The 25,000-nt window shown below is 34.9% G+C and overlaps 1 protein-coding gene across 1 annotated transcript; it reads right to left on the bottom strand.

Annotated features, from left to right (window-relative positions):
* Positions 1–219: 219 nt before the first annotated feature.
* On the bottom strand, positions 220–7,641 carry LOC18598840 (glycosyltransferase-like At2g41451). Its single transcript, XM_007028543.3, has 11 exons — positions 7,078–7,641; positions 5,315–5,464; positions 5,152–5,204; positions 4,426–4,534; positions 4,182–4,316; positions 3,992–4,036; positions 3,593–3,780; positions 2,553–2,694; positions 1,682–1,728; positions 1,112–1,199; positions 220–968 (listed from the first exon to the last, which is right to left on the bottom strand). The coding sequence occupies exons 1-11, from the start codon at positions 7,432–7,434 to the stop codon at positions 693–695; spliced, it is 1,590 nt and encodes a 529-aa protein (XP_007028605.3). The 5' UTR covers positions 7,435–7,641; the 3' UTR covers positions 220–692.
* Positions 7,642–25,000: the final 17,359 nt, after the last annotated feature.

Below are 25,000 nucleotides of genomic sequence, written 5' to 3'. Positions count from 1 at the left end.
CCCGGATTCGATCTTATTAATACATATTTTTCAATTTATGATTTGGTTTTCCTTTTGCCAATTCAGTAATTGAGTTCTGGTAATAAAAATGGAAATTTGTTATTTTATGAAAAGTTTTTTAAATTGTTAATGTATTTATATGCAATTATAATTGAGTGAAATGTACTGAGATAAAGTATGGACACAAAGTGGAGAGAATGGAGAATAGAATGCAATTGATTGTTTCAAGTAAATGCAAAAGAATACCATATTCTAAAATTTGATTGATGAACATCATCAATCATCTGAGTCTGAGTAGGGGAATGGAAAATGATGATGAATGCCCCTCTCAACTAAATAGTATCACAAACTGGTTCAATGTTTACAGCCTCCAGCCATTAGCCTTAGGCATCCAAAACCAATATCAAAGATGCAACAATCATCAATCTGTATTAGTCAGAATCCCGCTCTACACCTCTCACTCTATCATCATCTAATATAATCTAAACCTGAAGAAATGTACAGCAGCGCTTGGGTAATGATCGGGAAGAGCCCCACGAAAAGCCAACACTGGAAAATGCCCCCACCAGAGCCAGAGCTGGAGCCAGAGCCGGCAAACCAAGTTGTCTCATTTTACCCCACTTTCTATTTCAATTTTCTCAACTCTTTGCAGGAACAATGAGGCAGCAGTAATCACTGTGAATTTGATGCCATTATATTACCATGTGCATATCATCCAGTACTGGAGGAGAAAGTGGTGGGATTGCCGAATTATAAGAAAATTCATTGGTGATCTCCAAGATCCTTCTGGCAGTTGCCTGAGATTCTGTCACACCAATCTTTCTGGAAGAAATTATTCCAGGTTTATCTACTCTAGAAGAGTTGCTACTCTCAACGGATGTCAAAAACTTGTCCTTTGAAAGAGTCGTCTGTGCTGATTGTACTATAGAACTGAAAATACCAGATTCCCTAAGTCCTTGAATTACAACCTGTGAGAAGAGAAAAAAGTGAATGATTCGAGGAATCTTGACACTTGAACCACGCATGGTCATCAGCAAAATAATCCATAGCAAAGATCAGCTGAAAACCATAAGGCAGGCTTCATATAAACATGCCCAGTAGCTTAACTCACCATGGGAGCATAAATCCGAGCTAAGATGCCCTTCCTCAAAAGTTTCAAGTTCAATGCTTTATCAGTCCACACCACACGCTCACGGTACCTAAGTAAAAAGAACAACATTATTTGAGGAAGATAAATATCAACTCCGATCCCACACAACCAAGAAACAAAATAGATTGTTCGGTGAGAAATATATTTCGTCTACTTGGAAAAGTAAGGAGTAGATCATCAGAAACAATCCAACAGTCTTAACAATTTGCAAAGTGATAATTAACTATATTAAGCCCAATAACTGTAGGAATTTGACACATGAAGACAGTCTCATGTATTAATGCTCCTAAAAGAAATCACTAGGGTATATGAGTCCATTTATAGTCTAAACCTATCATTAAATGTCTTAACTTAGATAACAAGAGGATTTCAAGAAAATAACATTCAGAATAGCTCCTCACAAAGCAACTTTTCAAGGTAAAAACTAGAACCCCTCTCTTATAACATGCAACACCATAAGCTCTATTTGGTTTATATTTGAAATGAAAAACATGAAATAGAGGGCATTTAATACGTTAATATAAGCATTACCAGCGAAGCATTTCCTCCTCTGTTGCAGTTGAAGCAATTATGAATGCCTGTTGAAGTAAAACATGAAAGAACAGTAAGCAAAATTAAGCCCAAATATTAAAAGCATCATCTAAAGTATATCACAATCGAGAGTACCCTAGAAAGCACTTGCCTTGCCTCCCTCCCTTTATCTAAATATTACAATCATCAGCAAATACGTAATCATAATAGATAACTTTCCAACTCTCTCCCTCCCTAACAAACATGGAACTTTCTATAATACAACCATATCAAAATTAACATATATACCACTTGACAAAGACCTTGCTGATGCAGACTACCTAACATGATTATAATGCAAAGAACAGGTCAGGCACCACCATACATTATGTCTATGGCTTAAACTTACAAAATGGCCAAAGCCAACATCAAGGAAAACCCACCTACTAATTATAAAGAGGCCTCCACTTTTACATTTAATATTGTTCCTTGCCTAGCCTGTGCTTTATTAAGTACATTAATATCTAAATTTACTGGAGAAATACAATCAGGATCAACATACATCCAGATCAGTAAATACAAGTAAAGCCTGACATAAACTAGCAATATGCTAGCTCAACTAGCCTTGAAATGATTGTAAGTAACACTCAAGTTCGCACCCAAGGAAAGGTAAGCCAAAATTCAATTTTCCTAAGGGCGAAATGCCACTTATCTTAGACAACATATTATCTTAAAAAACTCAGGAAATATGACAAACTCATATCTAAAATTAGATAGATACCCAAATGGAAAACAACAGGAAATCCTTCAAGTAAAAGCAAGGGCAAAAGAAACTAAAATGCAAGTTAGAAATATATAAAAGGATTATGACGGTGCATCAGTTGGAACTCACAGCTCTATCAAATTCTAACATGAAACATCTTTTAACATCCTCCTTTGTAGGCTTGCAGCCACATCGATCACGCCTTGAAGTGAGATCAGAAAATTTGGGGTATGTATAATGCAGAACAGCAGCCTCATCCAATTTGATCTCCCTATAAAATATTACACAAAATCAAGGTAGTTAAATACCTATAAATTAGAAAGGAAGGAAGTTGTGCTCTTCAATCATAAAGCATATGCCTTTTAAAAAGAGGTTAGAAAAAAAGAAACAGAAGAAATGAAAGAATCCATCATTAAGGTAGAGAGCAACCACGTTAATAGCAATTAACAACTTATCATACAAAAGTGCAAATCAAAGTTGTCAAAGGTGCAAGGCCCACTCTAAGCAATAGGACCCTTACATCACCTGAGGTGCAAAGTGCAAAAAAACTACTCGCTTAAGTCAAATAATATGCTAAATTTTAAAAGATAATTAATAGTATATGAAACAAAGAAAATTCTCTGCACTGTATTTAATAAGCTTGAAATCCATGATTTTTTCAATAGAACATAAAGAGTTTGCTTTATCATATTGTTTAACGTGTTCCAAAGATGAAGAATTATTGTACTAGTTAACTAAAGTCATCACTGAAGAAGCTCAACATTTTTTCACTTCAATCTTCGACTAAGAGTTGTGCATGGACTCTATTATCCAATGCTTTATTCTTGTAAAGAGAGCTCACATTATCTTCTTTTGGTGATGAAAACAAAAGCTGATAAAAGAAATTAGAAGTTAAAGAAGCCAAAATGACACCTAAGTCAAATGCGCCTTTTTTGCACTTGTGGCTTTAACAAAAGCACGCCTACACACAAGCAGCATGCACCTGATCAAGGGTGCCTTGCCTAAAGCAGTGCAAGCACTGTACTAGGTTTGCAAAGCACCTTAGCACCTAGGCAAGCACCTTAGCAACACTGATACAGAACAACATGTAAAGATTTCATAATGACAAATAACATTAAACCACATCATTTCATTCATACAAAATCAATAGAATAAGAAAATAACCATACTTTGGTGTCTTCATGTAGTTATGCCATCTATGCGCACCATTAGGACGAAGATGATCTTGAATACGAGCAGCTGATTTCCCATTTCCATAGGTCAGAAAGTAGTTTGGATTACCACGGGTTGCGTCTTTATAATTGCCAAAGTACACATCCTTGGGAAGATGATCATAGTTCTTCTTGAACATTGAGACCTATGCCAAGGTAGAAGATGGAATCATAAACAATGAATGCATACATAATCACAACTACAGCAAAAACTGCTGCACGCAGACAGTTACAAAGAAGATTGGGTTATCTGCAAGTGTAAGAGACAGGAAACTTAATAATGTTCCCTTCAAACTAATATTGGTCTTATAAACCTAGCCAAAATAAAGCATGAGAAACAGATAGAGGAAATTATACCTCAGTAAAAGGTTCCTTGATATCATCCCGCTCGACACTGCTCTCCTGAAAAATTTATATGGTATAATTACCTTCAGTGTCAACAACAATGATCAAACAAAATAAAGACACGAAACACAATTTCACTCTTTATCACCAAAATAAACACAATTTAAACTTGATCTAAATTTATAAAGGCAGCTCTACTCACATAATTTGGGAAGACAACCATATCAACATTTCCAGGCACATCTGACAACAATTGTCTCAAGGAGTACTCACGAGCTCCCGCAGGATGTATAAGCTCATCAGTGTCAAGATGAATAATCCAATCCATACCAGCATCCTATAAATGAATGAAGAAAAAAATTGTAAGGCTAAGAGTTATACATCAACATGAATTTAAGCTACACGTACATATGTATTATCCCAGATAAGAAAATGTAATAACATACCCTTGCCATGACAATAGCCATTTCCATGTTAAGGGACTGCTTCACAAACAACTCGTAATTACATGGTTTGTAGAAGAAGCTTGCCAACCAAGTCTCGTTCCAGATACGACTACAAGCACCAATAGCAAAAATAGGACAAGGAAATAGAAGAACATTAGGTCAGACTCTATGAATATATAAAAGGTACCCTTTTTTTTTTTACCAGGAATGTAAAAGGTACTTCAATAAAGTATTTAATAAAAAAAGAAATGAAAAAGAAAGTAAGGGCATCTCAGGAAATCATTGTATGGAAGCAAACAGATTATCTCATCAAGTACGACAAATCCAGAAAACCACAATAACATATAAAGAAAAGTTGATGGCATAAAATCTAATGGTAGTGTAAAAAAGTTATATGTTCATCTCTGACATAGCACTATTTATTTCAGAGCTTATGTCTCTCAACAAAATGTGTATTTTATTCTGATTTCATGGGCTCACCAGAATAGTATTTTGGTCCCTATCGATACTTTGATTTGATTGCTACCAAATCACTGGTATCCCAGGACTGAACCTCCAAAATTTACTCTCTCTCTCTGCCCCACTCCACTCTCTAGCATTGAGTTCTCCCACAATCATTTAAGTTTTGTATAGAAAAAGGAAAGTGCAAAATGTGCCTTCTAATAGCAGACCACGACAAAACATATACTTTTTGTCATCAACTATTCAACCAAATCATGTACCGACCTTTTAGCTTGTTGTTCCTCTAATTCTTTTGTTCTGTATATCACTTTCACCCCCTGCAAAAGATGTATTTTGCTTATAATAACAGAAGCAAAGTAGAATGAACACTAGAACATAATAACAAAGTATTGCAAATGAGAAGGAGGGATAAAGGATTTATACTCACCGGAATTGATTCTAGGACTTTAGACACATTAGGAGAGGCAGCCTTCCCCTCAACAAAAAGGAAAAAGGTTGAAACTCCAATAACCTTGTGATAAAAAATCCATGGTAATGTCTGTTCCAAGCCTGCCGAAGTACTTGAAATAATACATATCTGGCATGCAGCAAAACCACCAAAAGAATGTAAGAAGTAGCTTTCCAAATTCATCACAACGTTGAAAAGACATACATGGGTGATAATAATGGTCTATGTCCAGCAAAAAATTTCTTTAAGAAAATGAGAGAGAGAGAGAGAGTTGACATGTCAAAAGGCCATAGAGGTGAAGCAATCACAAAGAGTAAAAAGAGGAATCTTGGAGGATCTTTCTCTTTTCTGACAAATAAACAACAGTTCAAGATTAATTTTTTAACTTACAAATCAGTTAATATTAATAGAGAAGAGAACAAACAAGAGAAATAAAAATAATTTAAAAAAGAAAAGTGTATTTAAAACACAAACACCCCTGCATTTTGAAAAACCATGCACTTATCAATTTTCTTACACTTACACCCTGAAAAGTGTAGACAATTTTCAAAATAAATGGATGAAAGCTGTTTGTTTTGATCAAATGTCACGTGGAAGTTTATAATTTTTCCTTGCATCTGTTGAAACGTTTTTGCTGCTACAGTTCAGAAGATGTTCATTTACAACAAGGCATGAAAAAGGTGTTATTGCAAACAGATTTCATATCCACCCAAACCTTATACGATAATACCTAAATATACATATTAACACCATCAATTTCGAAATTCACACAAAAATAACGTTTTATTAGTAAAAGGACAACCAGTTTTAATGTGCAAACAAAAAGAAATTTTCCCGCTAGAATCTACAATGAGCTATCGACAAAACAAACCAATGGTAGCACAAGAACATATTTCCAAAAGTAGACCTTTTGTGATGCAGGATGAAAGAAGCTGCATAATCAATTAAACTCTTCAAATATTTGATCTTGTTGCTTAGTTAAATTTTATGAAATTAATAATAATTTGTGTGTGTGTGTGTGTGTGTGTTTATATATATATATATAACATCTTAGATTATTTAGGATCTTATATTATTTAGAGGGAAGCTTATTTCCTGAGTATCAGGGCCTTCCCAGATTATATTTGCCATTCTGTGTTTATATTTGGGTTTAGGGGTGTAACATTTAATTACTTTATGTTGTTTCAACTTTCTCCTACCTTTTAATTATTATGAACTATTGACTTTCATTATTATTATTGATATGTCTGTCCCCGGAATTGATTCTCCCATCTTAGTTCTTCTATCTCTTTTCCTTTCTGCTCTAATTTTTTCCCTCTCTGATCTGAACCTTTCCTATGTTCTAAATCATCTAGACGACGGCTATGAAGACATTTAGCAGTTGAAATTAATTTACATCTGATTACGGCCATGCCTACTTTTGGTTTGATGGTTTACTGTTCTAGACAAAATATTCAATTCAGAAAACTAAGTAGTCCATTTCCGGCTAAATTAGGGCCTAAACCTCGGTATATAGCAGATTCATTGAGATAAGTAAATTAAGTCTATTTACTTTTCACTCATTCCTAATTCACTAAAATCAATACCATCCGATTCACTTGTCTCATAGAAAAAGAAACCGAAACTAAGATCATCCAATAATGACAATAAAATGAGAAGGCATCATAGAATAAGAATGTACATTTTCATCAACTCTAAAAAGGGAGGCCCACCAAAGATCAAGACCAGGAAATCCAACTAACCTTAGGCCTAAGATCCGACCCGAAATCGAACTTCCAATCCTTATAATAAGGGAAGGCCGGGGACCGGCTCTGACCCAAAAGATCGACGCAACCCGAAGCGGAGCGTCGATCGGAGGGAGAGTTAGAACCGGAGTTGACCATGCCAGGGAACTGGAAAGGGTCAGGGGACCAACGAGTGATGGGGTCGGTGAGACCGCCTCGCCATTGGAGAATAAAAGCAAAGAAAGCGAGGGTTAATGGGAGGAGAGTCAGGAGCAAAAGAAGACGAGATGTAAAGGTTTGCTGAGAAGAAGAAAGGGAAGAAGAGGAAGAAGAAGAGGAGGAGGAGGGTCTTGAAGAAGAGTAGAGACCCGCCATGAGAGAGTGATGAGGAGAGGCACAGATTGAAGCACATATGGAGAATGAAAATGTATGATTAAATATAAGTATAGGTAGGAGAGAGTGAAAAGGGAACAAGAATTGAAACCGAAGAGAAGTTGGCGAAGGAGACTGACATTCACACACACACAACAACAACGAAGAGCCGTTTTGTCGTGGGCGTTGTAAATGCCGTCTTCAAGTTCTTTCCTTATAATAAAATTGATATTCAACTGATGAGCTTTGGCCACAACTACAAGACTTCTCTTTTTTTTCTTTTTTTTTTTAAATTCCATTTAGAGAAATTTTTTATGTATAAAAAATAAAAATATTATAAGAACACTCAACTAAATTTCAAATTGTATACTGTTAACTAAAAGTAAAACAAATTAAATATTTAGAAACACATAAATCAATTAACATAAAGTTAAATCAATTGCAAAATTCAAAACCTAAGAGGTTAGAGTCTTAAATGGTTGATGAAGAAATTACCAAGTTAAAATGATTTTATTTTTGGGCGTATTTGTTGGCAAAACTGCTTCATAAATAATGACTCACGCAGGGTTGTCGTTTTGTAACCCTCCTTAAATTATCCTCTTTCTTTGGAAATCATATTCATTCGCTTTATTTTTTACTACTTCTTATGGTACGTTTGGTTGGCGGAATAGATAGAAATGGAATAGAATAGTTATTATATGGAAATAGAATGAGGTGAGAATAGAATATAATAGTTATTACTTAGTTTTGTATGACAAAAGGAATATGACAGAAATAATTATTATGACTTATTGTAGTGTTTGGTTGGTAACAATAATTTTGAAATAAGAAATGAATAGAAAATAAAAAGATAAAAACACCATTTATTATTTATGTGACATTTTATTTTTATTAGATTTTTTAAATATTAATAATCTAGAATTTAATTAAAATATTAATAATTAATCATTTAAATATTAACATTTATTTAATTTAAATATTATTATGATTAATTTTTATTTTATTTTATTTTTAAAATATTAATAATTGATAATTTATTTAAAATATTAATAACTGATAATTTCAATATTAATATTTATTTATAATTTAATTATTTATATTTTAAAATATTAATATTTTATTTAATTTAAATATTATGATGATCAATTATTTTCTTTTATTTTATTTTTGAAAATTAATAATTGATTATTTATTTAAAATATTAATAATAGATAATTTAAATATTAATATTTTATTTAATTTAAATATTATTATGATTAATTTTTTATTTTATTTTTTAAATATTAATAATTGGTAATTTATTTAAAATATTAATAATTGATGATTTAATTATTAATATTGTTTATCTAATTTAAATGATATTATGTTTATTTATTTTTAATTTATTTTGTTTTTAAATAGGAATAATTTATAATTTATTTTATTAATAATTGATAATTTAAATATTAATATTTTATTTATAATTTAATATTAATATTTTATTAAAAGTTGGAATCAAGTGAGAGAAAGAGGAGAGAGAGAAAAATAATATTTTATACCAATAAAGTTGTAAATTTTCAAACTTGTAAGGGGTATTTTTATCTTTATTAATTTTTGAATTTATTCTTCAACCATGGAATAGCTAATACCATGGGGGAAGGTGGTATTAGTTATTCCTTGGTTTTGAAGGATTTGGAAAAATAGTCATTCCTATGGAATGGCTATTCCTTGGATCATTTTTCAACCAAACAAAGAAACCAAAATTCTTTGAGAATAAAGGGGGAATGGCTTAGCCATTCTCCCAACCAAACATGCTATTAGTGTCACGGGCCACGAAGATTCTTTCTTTTTATTTTTTTAACTCTAAATACATACTTGACAAGTCATTTCATATTCTACTGCTATCTCTCTCTCTCTCTCTCTCGATTCATGATACTTTATCTCATTCAATTGTGTAATGTATTCATTACATTTGCTCTTCTACTCATAAAGGAAAAGATCTATGATATTTTATTTTATCCAATTGTGTAACACTCCTTTTCTATCTCACAAATAGTGCAATGCTCTCGTTGCACTTTTACCTATAAAGAAAAAGATCGTACCTTGATCCGAGTCTACCTCAATCTTAATATCTTTCATAAGAGTCTCACTTCAGTGAAGATCTGGATCTCTCTCATATTACTTGTCATGGATCCTTATTTCTAATATTTTATAGGTGGAAGAAAACCTTTACTTATAAATCCAATACCCACCCCTCTCTTACATATACTCATGATAGTTACTTTAAATAAAAATAAATAAATGAAAGATGACACTTAGCAAAAAAAATAAAAAGTTAAATGTGACACATATTTGATATTTTTGGCTACTAAAAGAAGGTGCTTGTAGTTTGTTTCAAGAGTTGTAATTTGATTAACTTTTAAAATTGTAAATTGAATTGCTAAATATATAATTTATAATTTTAAAATATATGTAATGAAAAAATATAAAAAAGGGAAACAACGACAAAATAGAAAAAAATATAGATTAATTATTGTTTGGGCATGAAATAACCTAACTTTCTTGAGAAATTGTGAAAAATAAAGAAAAACGTTTGGGTACATGTGGAAAAAGTAAAGAATGCTTAACCATTCCTAAAATTTAAATGGTTTGCTATTTTTTATATTCTACAATTATATTTTGGAATCGCAATAATGTTTAACATTTTATTTTTATTAGAAACGTTCGTTCAAAGAGTAATTATCTAAAAGAGAGTGAATTGGAGTTTAAAAATTTTTGGAAAATAAAGTAAGAACTGCTATAATCGATTATGAAGAAGCTCTAGTCGACTATGATTGTTTTTTTTTTTTTTGGTAAAACCTTTTCAAAAACTATTTAGACAAATATAGAGTCGAGAAGACTTGATAATCGATTCTAGATGAGAAACTCGTTTTAAAAGCTTGTAAGAAAAGTTTCAAGGAAAACTTTGATGAATATACATATTTTAAACAAGTCCATTCAATCAACCATAGACAAATTATCATTTTGATATGCGTTTTTCAAATCTAAATCAAACAAGTTTAATTTAAGAAAAAAATATTTTAAGAAATCTTTTCAACAAGAGATATTCAAGTAGTGAAGATTGAGAAAGATTGAACAAACAAGCAACTAATGAAATAAATTTTCTTGAATTGAAATGAAATGAAGCAAAATAATGAAATGAAGACATTAAGTAAAAATCAAATCTTTTTCAAAATAAATTTCCTACTCATGTAAAAAACAAAGTAAGTAATTTTTTAAAATAGTTTTCAACAATAAATCATAAAGCATAAAAATAAATTAAGACACAAAAAATTTATAGTGGTTTGATTTTCTCAAATGCTTACATCCACTCTTTTGCTAATTAAGGAATTTTTAATCCATTAAAAAATTCTTGCTTTTTAAATGGATAACGATAACGCTTACACAAAGATTTTTGCTTTTTAATAGGATCAAGCAATAACCCTTACACAATCCACTAAAAGGATTTATACTTTTTAATGAGAAGCGATAATCCTTACACAATTTATTAAAGGGATATTTACTTTTTAATGGAAAACGATAAACTTATACTAACTTTTCAAGGCTAAGTTAAAACCATGACAAGAAATAGTAAGAGTGCCTCTAAAAGGTTGATTTTGCTAATTTAGTACAATAGAGAAAAAATGTCTAACAATAGATAAAAGATTGGAGTGTAAGCACAAAGAAGGTTGAGCTCAAGTAAGCTTGGTTTTGTTTGATTTTCTCTATTTTACTTTCAAGACCATGATCTCAAGAGTTTGACCCTCTTTCTTTCTTTCTTCTTCTTCACTTTGAAATACTTCCAAATGGTCTTTTTTATAATTGAAAAAGTCTTGGAGCTATTGGAGCAAGAAACTAACCATTTTCCTTATGAATTTTGTGTCTAACGATCATATATAGTTGAGTATAGAAGTTCTCTAGTCAATCCACTTCCAGAAAGCTTGTATTTTTTACATCAGAACGTAGAGGGTCGAATATAGCTTTGTCAAGGTCAACTATGGCTTCATTTCTTTACAATTTTTCATCAGTCTTGACATAGGGTCTACTATAGAATTTATAAGGTCGACTATAGCTATGTATTTTTAAGACTTGTTCGTTCTTACCCGTTCTGCCATAAGATCAACTCGCCTTACTGTAGGATTGATTGGAGTTTTGTTTATTCAAGATTCCTTGATATTTTAGCATGTAACTTTGGCCATATCTTCCTTGTGATCAAATGTCGAGTGATGACTGAGTTTCTTGATATGAAGCAAGCTTGGTATAGTGTAAATTGATAATCTTTGAATGCTTTGAGATAAACTTCATCACTTGTGAGCCTAACTTGTAATTTTAACATCTCAAGAATAAATGTTAGAGGGATCATAAACTCATATAACTAAATCATACAAGGTTATAGATATAATTCAATAACTTCAATAATCAAGTTCGTAATTATATATGAACAAATATATAAGAATTAATCATTTCAAAAACTTGTCAAGTATTACTCTAATAAAGCAAATGTAAGTTTGAATAATTTTTTCATAATCAAAACTATACTCATTTTCAAGCTAACAAATTTAATTTATGAACAATTCATTTTGATAACATATGAAAAATTTGAGTATAATACCTAAAAAAAATTAAACTATTTAGAAAAAATTCAAATAAGTTTTATTCTTTTGTTACGTACAATTAAATTTTTTATATTTTTATTTTGAGTCAAAATAAACTCAACTTACTAATGATTGTTAATAAAAATACCGCTTGTCATTTTATGCCACATGACACAAACATGACATGCTAATATAGTATAATGATATGGTCATGTGATATTTTTACTATTCACATTAGTGTTATCTACATTAAAGGAGTAGCATTTTAACTAATAATAGTTAGTTAACTACTAATCACAAAGATCTATTTGGTCCAAAAAAAGTATAAGAACTTGATTAAACATAATAAAAAAATAACTTATTGAATTTTTTAAAATAATTTATAAGTTTTTTAAAATATTATGCCAAAAATTTAAGAGAAAATTGTGAGAAATGGACCTCATGATAAGGTGATTTCAAAAATAACCACCCATATAAAGTTATCTGTTTCTAGCCAAAAAAAGCATGAGTAGACCAAAATGCCCCTAAAAAGATCGTTTAAAATTAAGGTCCCGATATCTCCCTCCCGCTAGAGAGAAAATTGAAAAAATAAATGCTTAACTGTTTGAGCTTGATCATCTTTCTCTTTCAACTCTCTGAACTGTCTCAACTTTGCCAACTCTTTGTTGAGCACCATCGTCATCAACTCTCTGAACTGTATGAGCTCTGTCAACTCTCTATTGAGCACCATCGTTATCGGGCCGTGGTCTATCTCTCGGCATCTAGCCATATTGTCGTAGATTAACAGATCCTATAACAAAGATGACACCAAGGTATGTTATTGGGTTTGGGTTTATTGCTGCAACACTTAAATTTCTGAAACATTTGGTGTAAATTAGAACATGGATTAGAAACATTGCCCAGAGTTGTTACACGGCATGTATCTATAACATGTGTTAGCATTATTTTAGCGTGTCACGACATTGGTTATTTTAGGGCAATTCGTGTAATGAGTCAATAATTACTCTGATTGACGTGTCACATGCCATGGTTATTTTAGGCCAGTTCATGTAAAGACACAGTAATTATAGTCATTGACGTGTCAGCGTTGGCGTGTTACAACATTTTACCTTATATGCATGGCGTGTTACCACATTTTACGTTATATGTATGGCGTGTTACCACATTTTACGTTATATGCATGGCGTGTTACTACATTTGACGTTATATGCATGGGGTGTTACCACATTATACGTTATACGCATGGCGTGTTACAACATGACTGACAAATTCTAAAACACGTCATGTCATGTAATGTGTTAAATGATTTACAAATTATTGTTGTTTTCAAAATTTCAGTGGGGTTCCAATTATGCAACTTGTGATAAGACACGGTGGTCAGTAGGTGGATGGCATTTATAAGGGTGGTGAGTCACGAATGCTAGGGTTTAGGAGTGATTTGTCGTTTATGGGATTGATGAAGCTGGTTGAAGATGTTGTTGGGGTAAATTCAGAAATTAACGAGATTGAGTTACATGCATTGATCAGTGCACCTGAAGAGCTATCATGGCCAATTATCAAGGAAGATGAGGATGTTGCATTAATTTTGCTAGAACAGAGGAATGTTCTGGCTGTGTATGTCAGCATTAAGGGACGCCAAAACAAATGTTATGTCACATGAAGAAGCTGAATAACATGGTAATTAGCTCAATCAAAATGAGATATACAATGCTTCACATATACTACAGCATTCGATCCGTAACCCACAACAATGGCAATTGACGTATGCACAAGAGTTTGTGTAACCCCGGTAGACACACGACATTCACAGAATAGTTGGTTGCATAATTTTGATCAGGATGTGCATTGAACCAATTAGTTACTTCTATCCAACAAATGCAACGATCGGGTGAAACTGTACAGGATGTAATGGCATTTTCAAATGAGAATGCGACACTTGAGTACAACACTATGACGTTTGAGGGTGACACTACGACGCTCGAGGATAATACTGCATGTGATGAGGGAAATAAGGATTTGTTCCCTGTTGGTGAAGATAGATTTGATGACAATTCGGATGATGGGCCTGATGAATGGCATGATGAGAGTTCAGACGAGGACTGGCTTTATGACAGTGACATTCCAATTTACAATAATGTTGAAGACGAAACGGAACCTGTTAGAGGTGTTGATGTAGGAGATGTTCAGTGTGATGACTCCATATACAATAACCCCATCGTTGATGAGAATGGGATTCGTTCCCTTGGTACATTGCTCCGTGACAGTTATCAAGAAAGGGGAATGCAAGGATATCTCGTACGTAGGTAATTTCAGGTGCAAAAAGGTTCTCCTTCCAAACAATTACAACTTAGGAGTCGAAATGTGTCGATGATCGCTTATACAAAGGAAGTATATTTTCCTCGAAGGCCGAGTTGAAATGAGCTTTGAACATGTTGGCTCTAAAAGAGCAGTTTGGGATAAGAGTAAAAAGGTCATGTAAAGCTCGTTATGTGGTTGATTGCAAGGACAAGGCATGCAAGTTCAGTGTGCGTGCAACGAAGTTACCTAAAGAAAGAGAATATTTGCGAGTTCGGTTGTTCCATAAAGTACACATATGTACTGTCGATGGTTTGCAAAGGTGATTTGCAACCGCTAGTGCGAAGATAATTGGTGAACTTATGTCACACAAGCTTTAGGCTAATGGAGTAGCATTGAGACCTAAGGACATAATTGGTGAGATGAGAGTTCAGTGGGGATTAGAACGCTTGTATGGTAAAGCCTGGCAAGCGAAGTAGTATGCGAAGAGGCTTGTTTTTGGTCTCCTGGATGAGTCATTTCAACTACTACCTTCGTATTTTTATATGTTGGAACAAGTAAATCTCGGCACAGTCACTGCAGTGTCTACTGATGAGGTAGAAAGATTCAAATATTATTTTTGGGCATACGGGGCTGGTGTTCGGGGGTTTAGGGATGTAATGCGTCCTACGGTTGCTATTGATGCGACACATCTGAAAGGTAGGTTCAAAGGTGTTCTATTTGTCGCTGTATGCAAAGATGCGAATGAGTGCGTATATCCAGTTGCATTTGGCATCGGCCATGTTGAGGATGAAGACTCGTGGACATGGTTTCTTAGCAAGTTGCGTGAAACAGTCGGTTGTCCTGAAAACACTATGTTCATTTTTTATCAGCATCTCGACATTAAGAACGAAATCCAAAATGCATATCCAGAAGCACACCACGGTTTATGCGGGAACCACTTGAAGAAAAACTTTAAAAACAAGTTCAAGCGTGACGACGTTTTTATGATTTTCACCCTTGCTCGAGATTACTATAAGGTTTTCGATTTCAACATACATATGAACCAGCTCAAGCAGATTCACACGGGAGCCCACGCTAACCTTATGAGAATAAGCCCTGAGAGATAGGCATGTGCCTGTTCACTGGCAAGGAGATACCATATGATGACATCCAACATTGCGGAATGTGTTAACTCATGATTAAAGCATGCAAGACAAATGCCAATCACTGTTTTGATCAAGTTCATCAGAGACATGTTCCAGCGTTGGTTCCCTGACCGGTACGAAGAGGCCATCAAGGTGACCATGCCCCTCAGCCCTTGGGTTGCTAAGCAGTTGAGCAAACAATTCAATGATGCACATTGCTCTGTGGTTAAACCTATCAATCGAGTGGAGTGAGAAGTTAAAAACGGGAAAATGGACGGACCTGTAAACCTGTCCACGAAGGCATGTTCTTGTTGTGAGTTCCAAACAGATTTACTACCATGCAGCCATGCCATTGCAGCAATAAGGTCAGCATATCTTTATTTCTTGTTTGAACCCTAATTGACATAGTATTTACATTGTACTTGAAGATTGAGTTCATTGTATTTTTCAGTAAATGTAAACATGAAGCCATTGAATTCTGCACTAACTACTATAAGACAACTGTTTTGGTGGAGGGTTATGCGAGGTCCATTCGCCTTGTAGGCCATCTTAGTGAGTGGGACATCCCCCTTTATGTGGAACAAATTGTCGTCTTGCCACCACCTTGGCGAGGCCAAGCGGGAAAACCTAGAAGGTGAAGGATTCTATCGGTCGGTGAAGGCAGTCGAGCATGGAGATGTTCGCAATGCAAGAGGTACGACCATAACAGACAAAATTGCCCATCATCATTTACAGTTCCATCCACATATTCAGCACCATCTCCAAGTCAATCGGGGCCTCCACGAGTGCCCCGATCGAAAGCATGTTCAAGTTGCAGACAAACCGGTCACACATGCAACAACTGTCCAATACGAAGGACAATGTTTGAAAACGTAGGGTGTCTTGTGGATGAAGACAACTTGTCGGCCTAACTAAATGTGTAACCCATGTGTAATCCTTTGTCACAATTTGCTATTGTAGTATCTTACATTCATTCATATTTGGATTTTGTGTTTGTTAGTTTCCTGTTGTAGATGAGTCTTTATTTTTTTTATTAATTTTGTAGATATATTATTTGATTATTCATTTCATTTTGTCCATAGTTTTGAACACTTAATAAACTTGCGAAGTCCTTTTACTATTACCTCCATATAAAATGTTAAGCCAATCAATTAACAAAATAATAATAATAATATTGTACCAAGGAGTTTACTTCAAAGGATGCAAGTCTAGAAAAATAAAATTTTGGACTAATTAAAAACATATGATATGAAATTTAAGATTAAAACACATGACTTGACCAAACAAATTTAAAACATTTATGGATCATCCAATCAAATTTGATCAATGAATAATAATAATTAATTTTTATTAAATTAAAACATTTTAAAGATAAAATTGAAATATAAGGATGAAAATTCCTAAAAAATATATTATGCTAAGCTGACACGCTGACTTGTTCCAGTTTTCAGGGGTGACATGCCATGCTCGAATTGTGTGACACGCCACGTGGTTACAATATTAAAATTTAAAGGCACTGTGTTTGAATTGACAAAAAAAAAAAGTAATGTATAAAATGAACGAATATCAAAATTAATAAAATTAATTGTATATACAAAAAATGTACAGACAAGGGCCGATATGTTCAAGCTTCGCTCTCACAACTGTTGAAAAAAATTTCTAAAGCGTATTGGCGACGCATATTTGCAATCATATTTTGCTTAACTCTGATCGATTCTGATTGCAAGATATCGTTAATGTAGCCTATCATGAACATACCGCAGCTGACACTATCATCCTACCGATGCACTTTAGCTTTTGGCAAATGAATGTCCAATGGCATCGGCGTCAAATCTCATGTCTTCAGGCGTGTTTTGTTGAAATAACTGGCTTGGTGGTAGATTATTGGCATAAATGTCCTAAGGGGTGTCATCTGAGCCGCTTGCACTCCGTTATCCTTAGCATCCGAAGTTCTTACGGAGTCCACCACCTTGATCGTCCACCTCACCAAGTCGATCTTCGCTACCACCCAATGCCCACTAACATTGCAAGGTGCGAGGATGAAATCGACATCTTCCAATTTTTTCCCGTGTGTCGGCTTCTCACCCTCCACATATGCCTTCAACTCATCAGGAATTACCATAGTCGATCGGGCATCTTCAATTGGAAATGAGGTGTGTAGCATATGGATAGTGTCCTGTGAAGCATGTATACATTAGCTTACACTTAATGCAATAAAAAACTTAGTATTTTCAAAATTAAAAAATTTTCAAATAAACTTACGAAGAATATCGTGTCAACCACGCATGCACGGGTAATGTACAGCTTTGACTTCGGCTCTGTCATCCCCTTACAAAGTACGCTGAGGCATGTACGTATATGTTCACTAGTCATTTCTTCTTTGGGATCCTCTAATGTTGTGAAAACGTCAGCCCCTTAATCCCCTAAGATCTCGATGTTATGCCTGCATATGTAACAAAATGAGTTTGAAAAGCCTTGGTGGATTAATGCTTCATTAAAAAATAATTTTTGCAATGTTATTTATAAGCGTACCTCGCGCACTTGTATTTCTTGCAAGCTTCGTACGCTTTAACCGTTGTGCTCTTTACATCCCGACGGCTCACTAAGGGGTCTACGTATGGGCTTGCCTTGTATTTGCTAGCCATTTTCACCCAAGCCCGCTCAGTTGGGTCTAAAATTTCTGCTGCACGATGATGGACATCAAATGACTCTAGTGATGACAACCGTGAGCCACTGGCTTTAAGAGTGCTCTGAGGAAGATGGTCCTCTCCTGCTGCTGGCTCCATTAATGCATCGGCCTGAGGAAAATCCTTTCATTTCACCACGACTGAGTGAAGGTCCCCCTCCCCTCACGCAAATGCATCGATAACTGGATCGGCCTCAAGAACAGGGTCTCCCTCAGCATCAGCAACGTCATCGTGAATGTGCACACCAAGTTCATCATCGTGCCCATAATCATCATCATCGTGGTCTTCACCAGCACCATCAGATGAAGGACAACCCTATTTAACGAGACAAATGGGAAAATTCGTTAGCATATGGTACCACAAACCATAAACCGAGCATAAAAAATAGAACTACACCTACTAAACGTAAAAGACTAATATATGAGTGAAGATAGAATAACGTACCTGTGATTTAAGGCCGTCTAGAATCCTAGCAATGACACGGTCCTTAAACATTTGCATCGTCAGAGTCAATGACTGAATTGAAGTCTTCAGCTTTGACATGTCTTTTTCATACCGGTGCATGATCCGTTGTAGCTGACGCTTCGTGACTACTTCATCATTGACTCTTGTCGACTAGGTCAACTGCAATAACATATATTACTGTGTTATTCAATAATCATATATGGAATTATTGAACCTTACCCGTTAGAACTTTAATATCCTTACCGGTAACTCATGACCACTTTGCGGTTGAGCATGACAGATTTGTGGTTGAGGAGCTGTCGTCGCATCGTCCAACTGCAAACACAAATATGTTATTCGATAATCACATATGGAATTGTTGAACAAAAGTCGTTATAACCATCATTACCAGCTTCTTGTTAGCATTGTGAATCTGAGGAGGATCTATCGGTGGTTGTGGAGCTGTCGTCGCATGGTCCAACTGCAAACACATATATGTTATTTAATAATCATATATGGAATTGTTGAACACAAACCTTTAGAACCGTCCTTACCGGCTCTTTACTGTCATTGCCATGGTCGTCACCTTCCCCTATCAACTTAGGGACCGAAAGCTCATCGACGACAGCAGAGACGGTGCGCCTCCTCTTCATGGAACCGGTGGCTCTTTTGTGCTTCAAGTTTCTCCTCTTTTCCCTCACACCTAAGCCTCAATCCGCCCGATCTTTCATGTGCCCCATTGGCACGTATTGGTGGCCTTCAAATAACGGGACATCAATGTCCACAAAATAATCCCGACTAGCCTCATCCGGGGTGGGCTCTAAGGTCTCCACTGTCCACAACTGCAAAATAAGGATTGTGATTAAATTTTAGAAAAAATTATTATACAAATTCATAGCAAAAATTAGTAACTATTCACTCACCTGCTGAGATGACTTCAACATCTCAACTGCCTTATAGAAGTCTTTTGGCTTCTGGTTGCATTGCCATCTGTACATGCGTGGGTAAACATCCTTTGGAGCAAAGGGGGCAACTATCTTTTGCAAGGTCGAAATTGCCTCAATTGCCCAGAATTGCAAGTCAAATGTAACCATTATCAGACCGTAAATGATAAACGATTGCAACCATAAATTATCATGTCAAAAGGAAAATGAAAAATGTTACGTGACAGTACCTGTAGTAACGTTCGGGTCCAGGAATCCGACCGCCAGACGTGATGAAAACACACTAGGAGTCGCCACCAATCTTTTTTTCTAGGTGTGATTGGCCACCTATTGACTCAATTATAATCGACGAAGTCTTAAATTAATTTTAAGCCTTGTCGATAGAATCTTAAACTGGTCTACGTTTTTTAGGTCTAGGTTCGGGAGTACGATTACGCCTAGGGAAGGATTAGCACCTCCGGGACGCCCGTTTCATGAACAGTACCATTTTTTAGATTATCCTATTAGGCTTTAATCTTTAAGTTCATTATATTTTCTTAGCTATTATTCACTTATTTTATCTCCAATTTTACTAAATTATTTTGCTTGATTTTAAAATGAAATGCAAATGTGAGGCATGATGAAATGCATGTCGTGAGATAAAAAAAATGTCAGACGAATAACCTTTTATCTAGGACGTTCTCTCGGATCCACCCATCATACTGGTAGGACCTGGGGAATTCTCTCACCTAGGGAATTATCCGAGAAATTCACCTTTGCAAATTTGATGAATAAATCCCATCGTCGGAGTTATCGTACGTTTTTCTTTAAAAATAATGTTTCGTGAATATGAACTTATTACAAGCAAAAGCCTTTTTATTAAAGATGTTTCTCGAGCCCTCTCATCATACTGGTGGGACCCGAGGACATCCTTTCACCTAGGGAGCTTTCCAAAAGAAACTTGCATTCGTAAGATCTTCGAAAAATCCCATCATCGAGACTTATGCTCGCAAATAAAAATATCTATATGCAATGATATGCATGATGCAATAGAAATATATGATATGCTTTTGAAGTTTATTTTTATTTTATTATTTTTATTATTATTATATTTTTTATTTTTTATTTATTTAAAATTAAAAAACTCGAAACCCCAAAATTGAGACCCTCCCATCATACTGGTGGAGCCTTAATTTGAATTCCGATCCTAAAGAAAATTAGCCCGAGATTACGACTTCTCGCGTCCCGACCGATCATCCCATCATCGGTATTGTTTACTTGTGTTTTTAAAATTGAATAATTCTTCTCTTTGCTCTCGTTCTTATTATTCCTTTATTTGTAGCTATATCTATTTTATAAAACTATCTCCTTTAAATACTTTGATAATTACATATTTAGTTTTACCACAATTTTTATTTTTTCATTCATTTCCATTCATAATTTTTCTATATCAATTTCTCTATTGAAGTTTATTATGTCTCACATTTCGACCCCTCTTACATCTTATACTATATCTTGAATCTAACCATATATTCCCTTATGTGTAGATTATCCATTTAAGCAAACCCATTCCTATCACTAAATATTTATTATTATATTTCATTATATATTTTATATTCAACATTTGCCTAAAGTTATTTATTATTTCTAGTTGTTAAATATCCATGTATTTCCACATATGAGCATTTCATTTTTGTATCCATTTTTTATAATTAGATAATAGGTGAATATTTTGGTTTTTTATCTAACCTTATGGTAATTTCTATCTCTTCTATATTTTCCTAAAATAGTTTTTGCTTATTGTAATTATCTATAATTTTTTTAGATTTCCTACCTCACTGATTTTTCTTCCTTAACCTTTTTAATTCATTCCATCACACTAATATACTCTATATGTTATCTCATCTTCCTTAATATAAAGCTAGATTATGTAAATCTTCCAACTTAAAAACATGAACATACACCACAAAATATCTAAATAAAATAAAAGCCTAAGGCTTACCCAAAATTAGCTTCCCTTCCGACGAAACGGCGTCGTTCTGCTTATTGACTATATAAACTTCTTCTTCTTCTTTTTTTACGTTTTTCAACTGGAGGTGCCCTGCTCTTTTCTACCCGCTCCCTTTTTCTTCTCTACTAGCTTTCTTACCCACATCGTCGGTGGCAACAGAACCCCTCTCACTCTAAACCCACAGTTACAGCCTTTCTTCCCTTCTCTCACTCTTTTCCTCACCGACGGTTTGAAGACTGCTCACTAAACCTTTAAATATCTCCTCACCTTTGCCGACAGCCTCAAGATTGAACCAAACAAAAAACAAAAAGAAAAAAACCTTCACTCTCACTGTCTACCGCCGGCCTCTCTCTCTAGCCAAGTTCTTTTCGGCGTCGGCTCTTTCTCACTACTCGACGGCCCAAACTATCTCTCTCTCTCTCTCTCTCTCTCTCTATATATATATATATATATATATTTTTAACAACTAGGACACTCAACCAAGGCTCCCTCTCTTTGGTCAGCAGCACTAATCGAGCCTTCTTTCCTCCCTCTTTCTCTCACCCAAAAGCTCAAGCACTCTCCCCAAAAAAGCCGCACAAAACCCCAAAAATCTCCCTTAAAAAAATAACTAAAAATCCCCCTAAAATGAGCCAAAAAATCACCCAAAAGCCCCAACTATTCTCCCTCTCTCATTGTACATATTTTTTGATTTTTTGGTTGAGGATTTGTGGTTATGGCTGCTAGAAAACTTAGGGCTTTTGATTTTGGTTCTCTGTGTTTTTGGGTTGCTAGTGATTCCTAAGAATTTTTTGATTGCCTGTTCTTTTATTTTTTGCTCATCCCCCGAGTTGCTACAGTGCCCCCTCCTTTTATACTCGTTTGTGGCTTTTGGAGGGGGCACGTTCCACTACTTTGCCAGACACGAGTTTTTCGTGTCTGGCACTGTAGTGGTGGTCCTGGCAGGGGCGTCCGCGCTCTATCAGTACTCTCTTTTTTCTTTTTTCTTTTTTCTCTTTTTTTTTTAATTATTCAGTTAATTAATTTTTAATTAATATTTAACTTTGGTTTATTATTTGTCAAAATTTAAGTGTCTACAGTACCTGTATCACCCATGTGAATCCGTAAATGTTGTACTGTAAACGAACCTTCTGCATGTTCGAGGAAGGCACTTCAAACCCTCTCAAAAGGTAGTCCAAGTTCAGCCTCCAAACGTAGTGACCCCATGGGAAGACATTCTAAGCGTCGGTGTCCTCCACCAACGAGAAGAGCCAAGGCCTCACTCGTCTACGGTAGTCTTGACCAAACAAAATGTTATTCGCGATCAAGATGAGTGCCATCTTGGTCGCATCTCCCGATCGCTGAAAGTTGCCTCCGTGAAATGTATCAAGCAAGGCCTGCAACTTAACGCTCTGCTGCCCGTTCTAGTATCGTACATGAATTTTGTCCTCAATAATCTAGTACGATCGTGTGAACACATCCGGCATTAGACCAAACTTCAGTCCGGTGATAAGGCAAAACTCTTGCTTTGATATGCGCACCTTGCTTTTCCCAATCGCAAACCATAACTCATGCTCCATTGAATCTGTCACAGTGATTTGACGGATCATGATGTTATGCAAGAGACCAGCGGAGAAGTAGCCTTACGGATATACGTCCAGCAGCAACCCAAAGCACATACACTTCACTGCATCATACTCCTCTTTCTCTTATAGGGTCTTATTGATGTTATAAAGTTGGGACCACTTATAGTGGGTGTTAATAGCGACATTGAACACCCACTTCTCCCTCGGCACAATAAGCAAACTGTCAAGATCTTCATACTGTCTGAACTGCATCTGCAAAACATGGCACATATGCACGAGTGAGTTAACCTATAATGTGGTAACACGCCATGCATGTTGTCACGACCCAAAACTCCTATCGAGCCCGTGACAACCATTGCGACGTCCCAATAGGCACTCATTACCCCGAATGTCGATCGAAACCCCACAAGGCTTAGCATCAGCTTCCACATCTCCCCAGTGAGCGACAGTTATTAAATCTCACATTTCAAAAAAATCATAAGTCATTTCCAAATCAAAACAATAAAATATTACTTTCTGGCTCACAAGGGCATTTTCGTCATTTTTCTTTGAAAATATCAAAACTCGCCAAAAATATGGTGTAAAAGCTAAATATATTCATACATACTTTAAATCAAATAACTGAAGAATAAAATTACTTTTACAGTGACACGTGGTCCCCCAACTGACTAAGAATATGTAGGGCTACGAACCTTTACTTTCTAGGATGCAACTCTGAGATTAATTCTCGTCTTAATCAACTATCAACAAATTGTCCTGAGCCTGAACAATGGATAAGAAGAAGGGTGAGATTATGATTACATAATCTCAATGAGTAAACAATTACCATCAAAAGCATCTAAATCCGAGTAGATGGAGACAATATAAAAACGTTATATCTCAATAATGTTCATAACACAAAATTCGTTTCAATCTATACCAAATAATTTCTTTTCATCAAAATTTTTCGGCTTATGAATTTCTTAAACTTGGCCCCTGCCAGAATCATTCTCGCGAGTACCTTCGTCAAGGTATCCCACTGAGACCGCCAAGGCTGTTCAATGACCCATACCCATAAATATGTTTTCACATCTAACACACAACCATTCCTTGGCGTTGGCTGAGTCTCACTCTCACGTGGTGGCTCGAACGTGAGGTGTACTCAAATCATACCTCAGGAGATACTTCACCCAACATCTCCCCCAGAAGGTAAGTATATAATTGAGTTACCGTACCCCTCTCATAGGTAGTCCACGGAAATCCCCACCACTGCAGTGACCGTTTAATATACCACCAGACCCATAAAATTTCCAGTAACATAATATGGCGAATAAAATTTAATCTAGTCTACCGAGACCAATCTAAAACTGTTCATATATTTCATGTCAACCCCAAAAATTTAGCCATCATGCTACCATAGTGTCATAAGCCCCAATTTCAATAACATATAAAATCATAAATTTCAACACAGTCTCCATATACTCAATTTTTCCAAAACAATATTTGATTTCAAAACCAATATAAATCTCATTTTTATTAAAAAATATTTTAATTAGAAAATATAATATTTTATAATTTAAGCTCACCATTCAATAAAAGCATCAAACAAGTATAATAACTCTAAATATTTAAGACGATAAGTTGTCCACTCACAGTTCTATGAGTCGATATACTCCTAACCCCAATCTTCAAGCACAATCTCTGTACTTTTACCAGTGTAATTTGCTCACCACCTATCCACAATGTACAATACATAATTCACCACATTAATGCTTGACCATTATAAAATCAATTCAGGCTCGGTGTATATGCATGATATGACATGCAACTTGTCCGACTATAACTTAAATGCGGTGCTGACCTAATTCGGCCTATTATCTCCAATTTAACTCCAAATCAATTCTTCTCACTTTCTACACCCCAAT

This window comes from Theobroma cacao, chromosome 5 (assembly GCF_053813885.1).
Source record: "Theobroma cacao isolate CCN51 chromosome 5, ASM5381388v1, whole genome shotgun sequence".
NCBI lineage: Eukaryota > Viridiplantae > Streptophyta > Magnoliopsida > Malvales > Malvaceae > Theobroma > Theobroma cacao.
Note: the sequence above shows the minus strand (reverse complement) of the source record. Positions and strands in the feature narration are given on the sequence as shown.

Bases quoted from the DNA above. Each gene is read 5' to 3' on its own strand.
- LOC18598840 (XM_007028543.3), bottom strand. From the start codon at position 7,434: ATGGCGGGTCTCTACTCTTCTTCAAGACCCTCCTCCTCCTCTTCTTCT. The intron at 3,781-3,991 runs GTATAATTTCCT...ACCTTGGCATAG, and splicing joins TCAAGGAACCTTTTACTGAG to GTCTCAATGTTCAAGAAGAA. The intron at 1,729-2,552 runs GTGAGTTCCAAC...TTACTTCAACAG, and splicing joins TGTTAGAATTTGATAGAGCT to GCATTCATAATTGCTTCAAC.